This window comes from Alligator sinensis, unplaced genomic scaffold (genome assembly GCF_000455745.1).
Source record: "Alligator sinensis unplaced genomic scaffold, ASM45574v1 scaffold1023_1, whole genome shotgun sequence".
Lineage (NCBI taxonomy): Eukaryota > Metazoa > Chordata > Crocodylia > Alligatoridae > Alligator > Alligator sinensis.
In genome coordinates, this window is record NW_005842373.1 from 77,078 (window position 1) to 93,525 (window position 16,448).

The 16,448-nt window shown below is 60.5% G+C and overlaps 1 protein-coding gene across 9 annotated transcripts in view; it reads left to right on the forward strand.

Moving 5' to 3' along the window:
• FLNA (filamin A) overlaps positions 1-16,122 on the forward strand; it is a 29,031-nt gene extending 12,909 nt beyond the window's left edge. For 6 of the 9 annotated variants that reach the window (XM_006029319.3, XM_025210756.1, XM_025210757.1 and 3 more), the window contains 26 exons: positions 85-727; positions 851-1,024; positions 1,408-1,570; positions 2,027-2,187; positions 2,589-2,771; positions 3,113-3,236; positions 3,360-3,516; positions 4,008-4,197; positions 4,422-4,445; positions 5,214-5,461; positions 5,945-6,047; positions 6,827-6,967; positions 7,764-7,892; positions 8,379-8,552; positions 9,018-9,179; positions 9,556-9,759; positions 9,994-10,146; positions 10,290-10,412; positions 11,177-11,443; positions 11,665-11,802; positions 12,195-12,310; positions 13,543-13,675; positions 13,990-14,166; positions 14,397-14,615; positions 14,980-15,207; positions 15,527-16,122. In XM_006029319.3, the coding sequence (XP_006029381.2) occupies positions 85-727; positions 851-1,024; positions 1,408-1,570; positions 2,027-2,187; positions 2,589-2,771; positions 3,113-3,236; positions 3,360-3,516; positions 4,008-4,197; positions 4,422-4,445; positions 5,214-5,461; positions 5,945-6,047; positions 6,827-6,967; positions 7,764-7,892; positions 8,379-8,552; positions 9,018-9,179; positions 9,556-9,759; positions 9,994-10,146; positions 10,290-10,412; positions 11,177-11,443; positions 11,665-11,802; positions 12,195-12,310; positions 13,543-13,675; positions 13,990-14,166; positions 14,397-14,615; positions 14,980-15,207; positions 15,527-15,714 (4,722 nt within the window). In that variant the 3' untranslated portion in view covers positions 15,715-16,122. The other 3 variants (XM_006029320.3, XM_006029321.3, XM_025210760.1) reach the window with 3 other exon arrangements.
• Positions 16,123-16,448: the final 326 nt, after the last annotated feature.

Sequence of the window (16,448 nt, forward strand, 5' to 3'; positions counted from 1 at the left end):
GATGGGCGGGGAGCTACGGCTGAGGCTGTTAGCGGGGTTCAGGCTGATTCTGGTGCCCCCTCATCCCCTCTGTCTCCCCACCAGGTACGTGCCTTCGGTCCAGGCTTGGCAGCTGGTGTGGCAGGCCACCCAGCACCCTTCACCATAGACACAACGGGTGCAGGCCCTGGGGCACTGGGGCTGACAGTGGAGGGCCCTGGCGAGGCGGCACTGGAGTGCCAGGACCATGGCGACGGCACTTGCGCTGTGACCTACGTGCCAGCTGCACCTGGTGACTACGCTGTCAACATCCTCTTTGCTGGCACCCATGTGCCTGGCTCCCCCTTTCATGCTGCCATAGCCCCCGAGGCCCCCACCACAGCCCCTGCTGAGGCTGAAGCCCCCCCCACTGCTGGCTTTGATGCCTCCAAGGTGACATGCTCAGGACCTGGGCTGCGGCGGGCAGTGGCGGGGCAGCCAGGCCATTTCCGTGTGGACTGTTCACGGGCTGGCACAGCTGAGCTTACCATTGAGATAGAGTCGGCTGGCGGTGCCCGGGCCGAGGTGCGGGTGGATGACGCAGGTGATGGCACCTACACCATTGCCTATGCTCCGCTGAGGCCTGGCACCTACACCGTCACAATTAAATATGGCGGTCAGCCTGTGCCCAGCTTCCCCTGCACCCTGTTGGTGGAGCCGGAGCCGGGCCATAGCCCTGTCGTCTACGGGCCTGGCATCGAGGGCACTGGTACGTGGCTGGGGCTTAGAGGGAGTGTGGGGTACCAAAGGTGGGGGAGCAGGGGGTAGAAAAGCAGGAACTGGGAGGCAGGTGCCCATGACCCCCAACCCCTAACCTATATCCCCATTTCAGGTGTGTTCCGTGAGGCAACAACAGAGTTCACAGTGGATGCGAGGGGCCTGCGCTCAACTGGTGGTTCACACGTGCAGACACGTGTGTCCAACCCCTCAGGCAGCCTCACTGAGGCTTTTGTCCATGATCAGGGCAATGGCACCTACCACGTAGAATATACACCTTATGAGGAGGGTGAGCGTGCAGAGGCACTTTTGTGTGTGGGCATGTGAGGGGCAGGTACTGGGGGCATGTGTGTGCAGATGGAGCCCTGGGGCATTGTGGGGAACCCCTACCCCTGCTGCATTGTGTGAGAGATGGCAGGGAAGGGGAGGGGAAGCAATGCCCTGATACATTGTGGGAAAGGAGGGGGGGCTGCCTTGATGAATTGTGGGAAAAGGGGACAGGGTACCTGGGGGAAGGAGGTATCTGCTGCAGTGCATTGTGGGAAGTCATAGAGCTGTGGAGCTATGCCCAGTGTGTTGTGGGAAGAATGAAGCTTGCAGTGGCCGGGGTGGTGGGGAGAGGAGGGAGTCAGGGAGCCCTGGCCCATCCCATGCCCTGCCCATCCCCTCCAGGGCTGCACTCAGTGGAGGTGTCATATGAGGGGAGCCCGGTACCCAACAGCCCCTTCCAGGTGCCTGTGACTGAGGGCTGCGACCCAGCACGTGTGCGTGTGCATGGCCCTGGCCTGCAGAGTGGCACCACCAACCAGCCCAACAAGTTCACTGTTGAAACAAGGTGAGACCCAGGTTGGACTGTGGAGGCCCCATACCATTCTTAAGAGCAGCAGGTTCAGGCTTTCAACAACCTGTGGTAGCTCCAAGCACTCCTACTCTAGCTGGGCACAATCAGGTCCATGCCATCTGTGTTATACTGGCCCGTTCAGGGGGTCCCTAAATTATTGATGAAAGCAGCTGGTTCAGGCTCTTGGCAAACTCTGGCAGCTCCACTCACTTCCCACCCCAGAGCTGGGTGCAATCAGTCCCACAGCAGCTGTGTTACACTGGGCAATCTGGGACTATTGGTGGGTCCTGGGGGAGGCCCCAAAACCATGGCTGAAAGTAACAAGTTCAGGATCTTGGCAAACTCTGGAAGCTCTGAGCATTGCCAGCCCCTGCCCCCCTGCTCCTCAAGCCCTGCACATTGGGCAAACAGTGGGAGGTGTCTGACGTGTCTTCTCTCTCTGCTTTGCAGGGGAGCGGGCACGGGAGGCTTGGGGCTGGCAGTGGAGGGGCCATCAGAGGCCAAGATGTCCTGTACCGACAACAAAGATGGCAGCTGCTCTGTAGAGTACGTGCCCTATGAGCCTGGAACCTACAGCCTCAATGTCACATATGGTGGCCGCCAGGTCCCCGGTGAGTCAGGGGTGTAAAGCCCCCAGGGAGCTGTGGGTAGGGAGGGACTGGCAAGGGTGTTTGGCGGGGTGCCAGTTCCCAGGGAGGTTTGAGGTGGGGGTGATGTGGAGGGTGTCAGGCCCCCAGGGAGCTCTAAAAGGAGGTGATGGGGGTTGCCAAGCCCCCAGGGAACTCTTGTGGGGGGCTGGGGGGATGTTGGGCCTCCAGTGAGCTCTGGAGGGTTGTGGTGCGGTGTCACGGATCCAGTGAAGCTGAGGGGGTGGGGGGAGGAGGGGAAAGTCCTCGTGAGTCCCGGTGGGGTGGGGTTGTCAGGGCAACCCCAGCCCCTGGGGGCATTTTCTGTGGTCCCAGTGGGTGTCTAACCCCTGTCCCTGTGTTGTTTTCCCTCCACCCCGGTGCAGGGAGCCCATTCCAGGTGCCAGTGCGGGCAGGGGCAGGAGGGACTGTGGATGCCTCCAAGGTGGGGGTGTCGGGGCCTGGGTTGAGCCCCGGTGCTGTCCGTGCCAACGTGCCCCAGAGCTTCACTGTCGACACGCGCCAGGCTGGCAGTGCCCCCCTTGCCGTCACTGTGCAGGGGCCTAAAGGTGGGTGCTGTGGAGGGGCAGAGTTGGGGGGAGGGGTGTTTGGGAGGAGCTGTGGGGGTTGTACAGCAACTGGCAGGGGGGCTGGGGAGTTTGGGGCGGCTGGGGCAGGTACATAGTCCGAGGGGATCTGGGGAGGTACAGAACTTGGCAGGGGTGCTGGGGGTCGGTATGAAGGAAGGGGTACAGAGCGTGATGAAAGGGCTGGGAGGGTACAGAGCCAGGCTGGAGGGTTTGGGGCAGCTGTGGGGGGCACTGAGGGTGGGGGCTTCAGAGCCCAGGAGGCCAGTGAAGGGGGATGGGAGCCCCGTTGAGGGCACTGACCTGCCTCCCCATGCCCCCAGGTGTGGTGGAGCCTGTGCAGGTAGCAGAAGAGGCGGATGGAACACAGCGTGTGAGTTATATTCCCTCACGTGAGGGACCCTACAGCATCTCCGTGCGCTATGGTGACCAGGATGTGCCCCGCAGGTGCCTAGGGGTCCTGGGGGGTGTCTCAGAGAGGGATGGGGGGGTTGGGGCCAGGCCACAGAGCATGAGGATAGGGGTGCCTCTGTGCCCCCCGTCCACTGACCTCTCCTTGCCCCCCTGCAGTCCATTCAAGGTCAAGGTGCTGCCAACCCATGATGCCAGCAAGGTGCGAGCCAGTGGCCCTGGGCTCAACACAACAGGGGTTCCGGCCAGCTTGCCTGTGGCATTTACAATTGACGCCAAGGATGCCGGTGAAGGGCTGCTTGCTGTGCAGATTACGGTGCGGGGCTGGGGGAGCCAGGCAGGGGAGTGGGTGATTGTGAGGGCTGTGGCATTCTGGGGAACCTGGAGGGGCCAGGTATTGTATTTGGGGGGTTGTGGGCAGGGTCATATAGGGGCTGAGAGGAGCAGAATGTTGGGTTGGGGAGGATTATGAGGGGTCTGAGGTCTGTTGGGGACAGGGCATTGGATCTGGGGGGTCATGGGGAGGTTGCGGGAGGTCTATGGGGCTTGTAGGGGCCAGGTATGGGATATGGGGGAGGGCCAGAGAGGCACAGACCTGGATTTGAGGGGTCTTGGGGGGGGTCTGTGGGGGACAGTGTGTTGGATGAGGCGATTGAGGGGGGCTGGGGTGTAGGGTATTGGATTGGGGAGGCAGGGGTGGGTATGTGGGGGCCAAGGCAGCCTGGACAGGGTCAGGGTTGCAGAAGGGGCCCAGGCTGTGCAAGTGATGGGGCTAAAGGTCACAGGGCCCCTGCTGCCCATCCCCAGGATCCTGAGGGGAAGCCAAAGAAGGCATCAATCCGGGACAATGGAGATGGGACCTACACGGTGTCGTACGTGCCCGACACGGCTGGGCGCTACACCATCCTCATCACCTATGGCGGCGACCAGATCCCCTACTCACCCTACCGCATCCGTGCCCTGCCCACTGGCGATGCCAGCAAATGCACTGTCACTGGTGAGCTTGCACACACCATCCACATGCCTAGGACACACTGCCCCATGCTCACTAGGAGGGCTCATGGATGCTGGAGCGGGGGCACAGACAGCGGCCAGATACAGGGCAGAGGGGTATAATGGAGTGGAGGGAGGGGTGCGGGTCACGTGTGTGCCACGTGTGTCTCACCTGTTGACCTTCTCTGTTGCTTCACTGCCCCCCCCACCCCTCCACCGTCACTGCAGTCTCCATCGGAGGTCATGGGCTAGGTAAGGACCCCCCCCTCCCCCCCGCATGGCTCCGTGGTGCATGCCCAGTTCCCTGCCTCTGCTTTGGTGCTGGGGGCAGGGAGGGGCGGGGCAGGCCATATGTGTGTTGGGGGGGAACCCCCCTATCAGGGTCTGGAGGGATGAGAAGCAAAAGGATGCGAGAGAAGAGTGCTGCCCCTTTCAAAGGCAAGTGGCGCCATCTGCTGGTGCCCACTGGGTTTCCCTGGGCCAAACCAGCTTCTGCCTCCCCTCCCTCCCCCTCACTAATTAAGGAGCAGTATTTTGTGCAGTTTGTTAGTTCAGGGGAGAAGCGGGTGGGGTAGTATGGGGAGGACACACAGACCAGCATATTTAAAGAGACACTGATGTCTTGCCTGACTTCCCTGGGCTTCAACCCCCTCTACTCCTATAGAAACCTGTCTCAACCTCCCCAATAAACCTGCGAGCCGGAGCATGCCCCTCCCTGTCCCCCCATCACAGGGCCAGCGTGGCATGAGCTGCCCTGTTCTCCGCCATCTGCAATGGGGAGGGGGGAACCCAGTTGCTGAGTTTTGGACACCTGAGATGATGTGGGGAGGGGTGTTGTCTGACACCACCCCACCAGTTCCAGCTCAGTATACTGTGTCTGGGACGGGGGGAACCCCAGAGGCTGGGGGGTCTAGTGTATGTAGAGCTATTCCCATTGATGCATGTGGGGGTTATGGAGGGTTGGGAGGGTACATGGGATGAGGGCCCCCAAGTACCACTTCACTCCCTTGGCTTACCCAGGTGCAGGTGTGGGGCCAACAATCCAGCTTGGTGAGCAGACAGTGATCACAGTGGATGCCAAGGCAGCCGGCAAAGGCAAGGTGACATGTGCAGTCTCCACGCCTGATGGGGCAGAGGCCGACGTGGACGTGGTGGAGAACCCAGATGGCACCTTTGACATCTTCTACACGGCACCACAGCCCGGCAAGTACCTCATCTGTGTGCGCTTTGGTGGCCAGCACATACCCAACAGTCCTTTCCAGGTCATGGTGAGTACCATTGGGCCCTGATGCCCAGCTGCCCTGAGCCCCAGAGCTAGCTGCAGCACTGGGACCTGGTAGACCCAGTTACCGTTCGCCCCAGATCCAGCCACAGCATGGGGAGCCATTATACTCAGTCACAGAACAGGGTATCATTATACCCAGCTGCCTGCATGCCCCACCCCACAGCCAGCTGTATTGCAGGTTACTGTTATACCCAGCCACTCTGCACCCAGAGCCCAGCTGCAGCCTGGGAACCTGTTATACTCAGCTGCCACACACCCCAGAGCTAGCTGGAGAGCTCGGACCCAATATACCCAGCTACAAGCACACCCCAGTCCAAATCCAGCCATGCTATGGGGACCCATTGTACCCAGTCACCTGTGTGCCCCACCCCAGAGCCAGCCACAGTGCAGGGAGCTGTCATACAGGGGATGGATGGATTGTGAGGGAGGCAGACAGATGGACAGACTGGACCCCGTGTCCCTGCAGGCCACGGAGCAGCCTCTGATGGGTGTCAATGGACTGGATGTGGCTGGGCTGCGCCCCTTCGACCTCGTCATCCCTTTCACTGTCAAGAAGGGCGAGATCACAGGTGAGACCTGGCCCATTCCGCTCAGCCACCAATGTCCGCCCCATAGCCAGATGCAGCCTGACGGGCTGTGATACCTAGCCCCTGCCTCACTCCAGAGCCAGCCACATCTCAGGATCCACATTACAGCCAGCCCCAACACACCCCACCTCAGAGCCACCTGCACCCAGGTTCCCTGTTATACCCATCCCAAAACCAGCTGCATTGTCCCCAGCTCCTCATGCCCTACTCCAGAGCCAGCTGCATTTCAGGGTCCCTGTTATACTCAATCCTGACAACCCACCCCAGAGCTAGCTGCATCCTGGGATCCCTGTTATACCTAGTTCCTGCCACTACCCTTTGCCCAGGTGCATTGTGGGATCCTTGTTATATTTTAGCCCCCAGTGCCTACCCAAGAGCCAGTTGCGTCTCACCACTCCTATAGAACCAGCCTTTCTGTGCCCTATCTCAGAGCCAGCTGCATCCTGGGGTGTCTGTTATATACAGCCCCCAGTGCCCATCACAGAGCCAGCTGCATCCCAGGTCCCTGTTATACCCAGCCCCTTTCCCACCCCAGAGCCAGCCACATCAGGGGTCCCCATTATACTCAGCTCCAGTGCTCCACCCCAGAGCCAATCATATTCTGCAGTCCCTGTTATTACTCATCCCCCAATTTCCACCCCCAAAGCCAGCTGCATCTCGGGATCCCTGTTATACCCAGCCCCAACACTCACTGCAGAGCCAGTGGTGGGCAGGAACGGGGGCTGTGGCCCCACCTGACCCCCCTCTCCCATCCCCCCCAGGTGAGGTGCGGATGCCATCAGGGAAGGTGGCAGCGCCCGATATCGCAGATAACAAAGATGGTACAGTGACAGTTCGCTATGCGCCCACTGAGGCTGGCCTGCATGACATGCATATCCGTTGTGACAGCGTCCACATCCCAGGTACCTCACCCTCTCCCCCCTCCTGAATGTCTGGGTCCCCTCAGGGGTAGGAAGGGGAGCTCAGACACCTGGGTTCCCTCGGGGGGGCAGGAGAGGGGAACCCAAATGCTTGGGTTTTCTTGGGGCAACAATAGGGTGAGCCTGGATGCCTGTGTTTTCTAGGAGGGGAATGGGGGCTAGAGGATGAGAGCTGGAGGCTGGATTTATGTTGTCTAGGGGAAAGCAAGGGAGCCTGGACACCTGGGTTCCCTGGGGGAGGGAGTAGGGATGGATGGATTACAGTGATGGGGGCTGGGGCTCCAGATGCCTGGGTTCTGCGAAGGTCTGGGTGCCTCTAACTTAAGGGTGGGCAAAATGCGGCCTGTGGGCCAGATGCGGCCCACCAGACCATTCTATCTGGCCCGTGGGGCCCCTAAAAAATTTAGAAAATATTTATCTGCCCCTAACTGCCTGTCACACGGCCCTTGATGGCTTGCCAAAACTCGGTAAGTGGCCCTCCACCCAAAATAATTGCCCATCTCTGCCCTAACACCTGACCCACAGCCCCCCTGCATCATCCCATGGTGCCCCTTGCTCCCAGCCCACAGTCCGTCCATTTCATGCCCCTGCCCCTGGCCATTGCCCCGTGGTGCCCCTCAATCCCAACCAGGTAGGTGGGAGGGGGTTGGGAGCTCAGATGCTTGGGTGTCCTCCCTGGCATTGGGGGTGCCATGGGCAGGTGGAGAAGGTGGTGGGTTGGTATTTGATAGGGTGTCTGTGGCCAGGTGGCTGTCACCATGGTAATCTCCTTTCTTAGGCAGCCCACTGCAGTTCTACGTGGACTACGTGAACAGCGGCCACGTCACGGCCTACGGCCCTGGCCTCAGCCACGGTGTTGTCAACAAGCCAGCTGCCTTCACTGTCAGCACCAAGGACGCTGGCGAGGGTGCATCTGGCTGCCTGAGTTCCCCAGGGCTGGGGGTGTAGTGGGGAGTTGCCAGACACCTGAGTCCCTGGGACAGATGAACCCTGGACTCTTGTGTCCCATGGTCTGAGGAGTGGGGCTGGGGATGGGAGTCCAGATGCCTGGGTTCTCTGGGCAGGGGAGTGGAGTCTGGGGGCAGGGTGGTCTCCAGTAGAGTGGGGAGCCCGGATACTTGGCTTTTCTCTCCATTCTGGAACGGGAATCGGGGCTGATGGGTTAGAGCAGGGTGGGGGCTGGGAGCCCAGAAGCCTGGGTTCTCTGGGTATGGTATATGGTCTGGGGGGAGGGGTCCCAGCAGAGTGGGGAGCCTGGACGCCTGGGTTCTCTGCACATGAAGCAGGGTCTGATGGGTTAGCGCAACTGAGAGCCTGGGTGGTGGGGTCCTAGGGGTTCAGTGCTAGTGGCCTGGTTTGGCTGGCCCTGACACCCCCGCCCCTTTTTGCGCAGGGGGCCTGTCACTGGCAGTGGAGGGCCCATCCAAAGCAGAGTTGAGCTGCACAGACAACCAGGATGGCACCTGCAGCGTCTCCTACCTGCCCGTGCTGCCTGGCGACTATGGTATCATTGTCAAGTACAATGAGGAGCACATCCCTGGCAGCCCTTTCACTGCCCGCATCACTGGTAAGCTCTGCCCCAGGGCCTCAGGTCATAGCCTTTGTATCACTGATGAGGTCATTACAGAGACCACAGGGCCTTGAGGGAACCCACAGGTTCCTGGTACCCCTCATTGCCAGTATCACCAATAAGGTCATCACCCCAGGGAGCAGGGCTGGGATGGAGCTGGGGACCCTCAGACCCTCCCACATCACCAATGAGGTCACTGCAGGGTGGAGCCATGGGGGCCCCACCTGCATCACCTCTGAGATCAGCTAGGAGGGGCAGGGCCACAGGGCCAAGGGACAGGGCTATGGGGAGGAGGCAGAGGTACAGGGAGAAGAGGCCTGGGAAGGGCCCTATCCTGAGAGTCCACTTTGGCCTGATCCTGTGGCTCAGCTGCTTAGGCCCAATCCTGGGAGATGGGATCAAGGGCAGGATTGTGACCCTGCTGACCTTCCCTGACCCCTCTCCCTCTGCTCCCACCTGCAGGGGACGACTCTCTGCGCCTGTCGCACCTTAAGGTGGGCTCTGCTGCCGACATCCCACTGGACATCGCCGAGACTGATCTGAGTCAGCTCACAGCCACTGTCACCGCTCCCTGTGGCCGCGAAGAGCCCTGCCAGCTCAAGCACCTGCGCAACGGCCATGTTGGTGGGTGCCCCCCTGTGGCTCCATGGGGCCCCTCATTCCTAACCTGCAACCTCCACATCTTTTCACTGTGCCTTTCACTCCAGACCCACAGCTCTCCAGTAACCCCATGTTGCCCCTCACTCCCAACCTGCCCCCCCCATGGCTCAGTTGTGTCCTGCACTTCTGACCTACAACCCTCTATTAGCCCTGCAGTGCCCCTTACTCCAGACCCACAGCCCTCTCCCTAACCTGCAGCCCCCCTCCATCATTTTACAGTGCCCCTCATTCCTGATTCTCAGCCCCCTCCATTAGCCCTGCAGTGACCCTTGCTTCTGGCCCACAGCTGCCCCCCACCCTCCCCGCCATGCCCTCACTTCCCCACCTCCCATGCCCACAGGGATCTCATTCGTGCCGCGGGAAGCAGGGGAACACCTGGTAACAGTTCGGCGCCAGGGGCAGCACGTGCCTGGGAGCCCGTTCCCTGTGTGTATCAGCCAGGCTGAGATTGGTGATGCTGCCCGTGTACGTGTGGCTGGGCCGGGCCTGCGCGAAGGTCACACCTGCCAGCCGGCTGCCTTCGTCATCGACACCCGTGACGCTGGTATGGCCTGGACACCAGAGTTCCTTCCCTGCATAGGGCCCAGATGCCTGGGTTCTCTGGGATGAGAGTGGTGTCTGGGGGGGCGAGAGCAGAGGGGGCTGGGAGCCTGGATGCCTGGGTTCTCTGGGAAGGGAGGGAACGTTGAGTGGGGAAGTTGGGAGCCTGGGTTCTCTGGGAGGGAAGTGGAGGGCTGTTATGTCCCAATCTCACCTCCTCCCCACTCCATCTCTGTAGGCTATGGGGGCCTGAGCTTGTCCATCGAGGGCCCTAGCAAGGTTGACATCAACACGGAGGAGCTGGAGGATGGGACCTGCCGCGTCACGTACTGCCCCACAGAGCCAGGCAGCTACCTCGTATCTGTCAAGTTCGCTGACCAGCATGTGCCAGGTGGAGCAGGGGATGATCGGGTTGGGGGTCCTAGAGCCCCAGTGAACCGTGCTGTAGGGAGTGGGGATCTGCATATCTGTCTGTCTGTCTGACTGTCTTTATGGCCCCGTGACTGATGCTGTGTCTGTCCATCCCCCGCCCAGGGAGCCCTTTCTCTGTGAAGGTGACAGGTGAGGGGCGCCTCAAGGAGAGCATCACAAGGAGGCAACGGGCCCCTCCAGTGGCCAATGTGGGCAGCACCTGCGACCTCAACCTCAAGATTCCTGGTGAGCAGTGCTAAGGGAGTGTGGGAGGGGGCTGGAGGGGGCCGGGGACCCAGGGGGTAGGGGTCAGTGATGGGGGTGGGGGGCGCTCCTGCACTTGATCACATGCCCCAGCACCCCTCTGGCCAAGCCATCCATCCCAGGCACAGTCCAGGAAGAGAGCCCAGGCATCTGGGGCTGTCCTCTGCCCCCCACCATGGCAGAGATCAGCTGTCAGGAGCTGTCATCCCGGGGGGTTGAGGTGAGACCTGGCTGAACCCTGACCCTTAATTTCAGCATAGATCAGCTGTCAGGGGTTTGGTATTTGAGGGTGCATCTATGTGAGATACTTAATGCACAGTAGCTTAGTAACACTGCACAGTAGTGTGCCAGGCAAAAACCACGCTAATATGCTACTGTGCACTAAGCATCACTAAAAACCATACACCGGCACTACTGTGCAGTAACTGTAGTTAGTTACTGTGCATTTAGTTGGTACTTAATTAAGCAAGTACTAAACTATTGTGCATTAATGAACGTGTAGAAGCGCCCAGGGTGGATGGTATCTCAGAGGGCTGGATCCCAGCTGATACCTGCCCCTTGACCCCAGCAGGGATCAGGTGTCAGGGGTTAGCTAGCGAGGGTGGGTGTCAGGGGAGGTGGGGGGCAGGCCTTCTCTGACCCGACTCCCCCCATTAGAGATCAACTGTCAAGCCCAGGGAGGTGGGCATTGGGATGGGGGATCTCAGTGGAGGCTGGGTCCTGGCTGACCCCTGATCCCCCGGCAGAGATCAGCCAGCAGGAGCTGTCGGCACAGGTGACAGGGCCATCAGGGGCTGTGCTGGCAGCCGAGGTGTTGGAGCCAGAGCGTGACGTGTTTTGTGTCCGCTTCGTGCCGCGTGAGACCGGTGTCCACTCCGTCAGCGTCAAGTACAAGGGGCAGCACGTGCCTGGCAGTCCCTTCCAGTTCACTGTTGGGCCCCTGGGTGAGGGCGGTGCTCACAAGGTGCGAGCTGGCGGTGCTGGCCTTGAGCGAGCTGAGACAGGCGTGCCAGGTAACGGGGCCCTGGGGTAGCATGAGTAATGGGGGCCTGGAGCAGGCTCAGACTGGCATGCTAGGTGAGAGCAGCCCCATGGCATGATGGGGTAATGGGGCCTGGAGCAAACTAAGATGAGCATGCCAGGTGAGGGCAAGCCCAAGGCATTGTGGGTAACTGGGACATTGCAGGTAATGGGGTCTGTGGGGCATTCTGGGTAACGTGTCCCCTCCCCACAGCGGAGTTCAGCGTGTGGACACGCGAGGCGGGTGCAGGGGGCCTGTCCATTGCAGTTGAAGGGCCCAGCAAGGCCGAGATTGCCCTGGAGGACCGACGTGATGGCTCATGTGGTGTCTCCTATGTCGTGCAAGAGCCTGGTGCGCTTGGGGGTGGGGGGCAGTGTAACTGGCTGGGGGTGAGACCTGGGGTAGGAGCCTGAGGATTCCAGTACATGTTTGAGGGTCTTGGGGCTAGGGTTCTAGGGGAGGGGGTGGGAGATTGGGGCAGGAGCCTGGAGGTCTTGGGGCAGGGGTAGTGGAGGTGTCAGGTGGAGCTGGGGGTCTTTGAGGGGAATGGGGGTGGGCCAGGTGCTGGGGGTGCCTGGAGCTGGGGGTCTTGGGGCAGGAGTCGGGCCAAGGGGGCTTGGGGTCTTGGGTGGGTAGTGAGAGCGGGGCTGGGGCTGAAGGTTTTGGGCAGGAGGGCAGCCTGGTGATGCTGGGGGGTCCATGGCAGCAATGAGCCCTCCACATTAACATCTCCCTCTCTGCAGGTGATTACGAGGTGTCGGTGAAGTTCAATGAGGAGCACGTCCCTGACAGCCCGTGGGTGGTGCGGGCGGCAGCCGCCTGCCTAGATGCACGGCTCCTGGCTGTCTCTAGCCTTCAGGTGAGGCACTCGAGAAGCCCTGTGCCACTGGCCCCCCCACCCCGGCGCTGGGTCCCCCTCACCTCCTGGGCTGGCCACACCACTGCTGGTGCTGGGAGCTTTGGGGCTGCCTCTGCGTGCTGTGGGGGGTTCTGGGGGGCTTGCTGTTGCTGCTGGGGGAGAGGGGAGAGGCTCCCATGCCAGCCCAGGACAGCGATGGCCCCCCCAGCTGCCCCTGGGGCCTGGGGTTTTCTCCTGTGTCTCTTTTAAAGGCTATATACAGTGCCGCCCACTCCCCCCCCCCCCAACCCTAGGGCTTGTGGAGACTTAAAGAGGGAGAGCACAGATCCCCCAGCCCTGGGGATAGAGGGCCTGAGGCCCCCTTAGCACCCCCACACTACTGTGCAAGGGGATGAGGGCAGTGCTCCCCCTTCCTCCGCTCTCTCTCTTTAAGCAGCCCCTGCCCCGGGCAGGTAAGTGTCTGTGTGTTCATGTGCCTGTCCTGTGGGTCTATGAGTCTATGCTGTATGGCTGTCAGGTGTGGTCCATATTGCAGGTCTCTGCATCTGTCACACGTGTCCACATGTCTGTTGCATGTGATGGTGTACACAGGCCCAGAAGTCTGTGGTGCATGGCTGTCTGTCTGTATTGTGTGTGCCAGTTTCTGTGTCTGTCATGTATTCACATGTCCATGGTACAGATCTGTGTGTGTCTGTTATGTGCAGACATGTCTGTCACATGTCCCTGTGCATCCACAGGTCTGCGAGTCCATGCTGCATAGCTGTGTGTCTGTCAGGTGTGTCTGTGTGTCAGTGTTGCTTGTCTGTGCATCTGTCATGGATGTCCAGGTCTGCATGTGTTGTGTATGTCCACATATTCATGTTGCACGTTTGTGTGTGTCTGTTGCAGGTGTTCATTTGTTTGTGTGTCTGTCACATGCATCTGTGTGTTCACAGGTCTGAGTCCATGCTGCATGGCTGTGTGGGTTGTCCATGTTGCTTATGTATATGTTTGTCCATATGTCCATGTTGCATGCCTGTGTCTGTGTCATGTGTCTATATCTGTGTATAATGTGTGTACATATGTGTGTCTGCACACAGGTCTATGTCATCTCTCTGTATTGCATGTCTGTGTCCTTGTGTCACATGTCTGCATCTATGTTGCATGCCCACCCTGCATGCCTATGCTGTGTAAGGGTGTGTGGGCTGGGCTGGGCCAGGCAGTGATGGCGCTAACCCTGCGTGTGCTTCCAGGAGTCGGGCCTGAAGGCCCACCAGCCCGCTTCCTTTGCAGTCAGCCTCAACGGGGCCCGCGGTGCACTTCAGGCCCAGGTGCATGGCCCCTCAGGTGCCCTTGAGGAGTGTCATGTCACTGAGATTGACCAAGGTGAGCCCCCCAGCCCCATCCCCCAGATCCACCCAAGTCAGTGGAGTCAAGGCCTCAAGCTGAGAGAGAACCGGTCGGCTGGGATCTACCCTCCATCCCCCACTCCCTACCCAGAGAACCCAGCCATCCAGGCTCCCAGCTCCACCTCGCCCCCAGATTTTTAACCCACCCTCCCCAAGCCAGATAGAACCCAGGCATCTGGGCTTCCAGCCCTGTGCTGTCCCAGCACTGCCCTGAGCTGGGGCAAGAACCCAGGTGGCTGGGGAGCCCCTCCACCACTGGCCCTGATGCTGCCCCTCTCCCCCTGCTCCCAGACAAGTACGCAGTGCGCTTCATCCCAAGGGAGAACGGTGTCTACTCCATCGATGTCACCTTCAATGGTGCCCACATTCCTGGCAGCCCCTTCAAGATGCGTGTTGGGGAGCCTGGGCAGGCTGGAGACCCTGGGCTTGTCACCGCCTATGGCCCTGGCCTCGAGGGCGGTGTCACCGGTATGGGGCCGGGGGGCTGTGGGGTATAGGGGGCTTCAGGGTGGGAGTGAGGGGCACCGTGGGTTTATAGGGGGATACAGGGTGGGATTGAGGAGCTACAGGTCAGGAGTTAAGGGCACCACAGCGAATAGGAGGATGCAGGTCGGGAGTGAGGGGCATGATGGAGTGGTGGGTTGGGAGTGAGGAGACCTGAGCTGGTCCCTGACCCCTGTCCTTGCTCCCTGGCACAGGGAGCCCAGCAGAGTTTGTGGTGAACACAGCAGGGGCAGGACCAGGCACACTGGCAGTGACAGTGGATGGCCCATCCAAGGTGCAGCTGGAGGTGCGTGAGGCAGCCGAGGGCTACCGTGTAGCCTACACACCCCTGGCACCAGGCAGCTACCTCATCTCCATCAAGTATGGCGGCCCCCACCACATTGCCGGCAGCCCCTTCAAAGCCAAGATCACCGGTGAGTGTCAGCAGCAGCACGGGGCACGGGCTTTTTGCAAACTCAGGTCACTGTAAGGAAGTTGAGTGTGGGAGAACCCACCTCTTCTACCCCCACAGGCTGGGAGGGTGGATTAACCCCTGCCCACCCCAAAACTCAGGCATTAACTTCTTGCCACCCACTCGGCTGTTTGTATCCCCTCCTAGAAACCTGGGTTCCTCCCCAGCAGCCCCAGCCATGTCAGCATGCCCTCGGAATGACCCCCCCTCCCAGACACCTGGGTTCCATGCCCATCCCCAGCTTCTCAGCCTCTGCCTCCAGCTGGAAGGGGAGTGGGATTCACCCCTTGTAGTCCGCCCAACAATTAACCCCTTGCTGCCCACAGGCCCACGCCTTGTGAGCTCGCCTAGTACCCGAGAGTCATCGTCGGTGCTGGTGGAGGCTGGGGGCCGGGTGGAGGGGAGTAGGGGGCCTTCCACTGCTCCCCCCACCCTTGCTGCCCCACCCTCCGCCCCTGCCTCTGACGCTAGCAAGGTGGTAGCCAAGGGGCTGGGGCTGAGCAAGGCCTTTGTGGGCCAGAAGAACTCTTTCACTGTGGACTGCAGCAAGGCTGGTGAGTGCAGGGAGTTCTTGTGGGGGTGGGGAGCAGGGTCCAGACACTTGGGTTAAGGGAAGGCTGCTTAGATGCTGGGGTTCATCAGTGGGGTAGATGGGGGATGCCAGGACACCTGGGTCCCCTCTGGGGTGGTGGGTGTTGGCTCCCAGGTGCTGGGGTCCTTGCTCTGAGAGGGTTGGAGGGGCTAGTTTACTAAGGGAGCTCTGGGCTGCCTGTGGGGGTTCCTCATGTTTTCAACCCAGGCATGGCCCCCCTCCCCCCCCATTTCCTGGTGGAGACCAGGCGCTCCATGCCTTGACCCCACCCTATCCTGTAGGGTCGAACATGTTGCTGGTCGGGGTGCAGGGCCCACGGACCCCATGCGAGGAAGTAGTGGTGAAACATCTGGGCAACCGGCTATACAGTGTTGCCTACCTGCTGCGTGAGCGTGGTGATCACATTCTTGTGCTCAAATGGGGTGACCAGCACGCACCTGGCAGCCCTTTCCGCATCACTGTGCCCTGAGCAGGCATGCCCTGTTTGCCTGGGTCCCCTTCCCAGCAGCTCCTTCCCTGTCACCATGTCCTGAGACCCACCCTGGCCTTGGGCTCCCTTCCCAACAGCCCCTACTATGTCCCTATGCCTGGAGAACAACCCCCCTTAATGCCTAGGTCCTCTCCAGTTCAGCCCAGCCCCCCCCCCAAACCTGGGTCCTCCCAGCCCTGCCCCCCCATATCACTATTTGCTTCTTCCCCGCCCCACTCCCTTCATGATTTCAGAACCACTGCGGGGAGCCTGCAACAGCTTGAGCCCCTGGACCCTGCACCTGACCTGTTTGGAACTTTCCTGCTTTTTTCCTGTGGGTTCAAACTTCCAGTTTTTTTTGTAACAAAGCTGGGGGGGCATAGAATAAAGACTCGTTCTGCTGCAGAAGCTGCCTGTGTTGGTTTGTCTGTCCTAGTACAAGGGGGGGTGGGGCAGATGAACTGAGAACCCCAGTCTCTGCCCCCAGTGTGGCAGGGGGAAGTACCAGGACCCCCTTCTGGCCCTGGGGGTGGGGTGGGTGGAGGGAATGCAGGCATCTGGGTAACTTGTTCTCAACTTCTGCAAGAAGCACTGGCAGATACTGTCCCCACCCAATTCCGGTAATAGCTGTGCCCCACATCCACCACCCCCACTGCAGCCACCTGCAGGGGAAGTACCCTCCTTCCTACCCCCCCTTAGCTTGGGCACATGGGGGGGGGATTCCGTGGCACCTG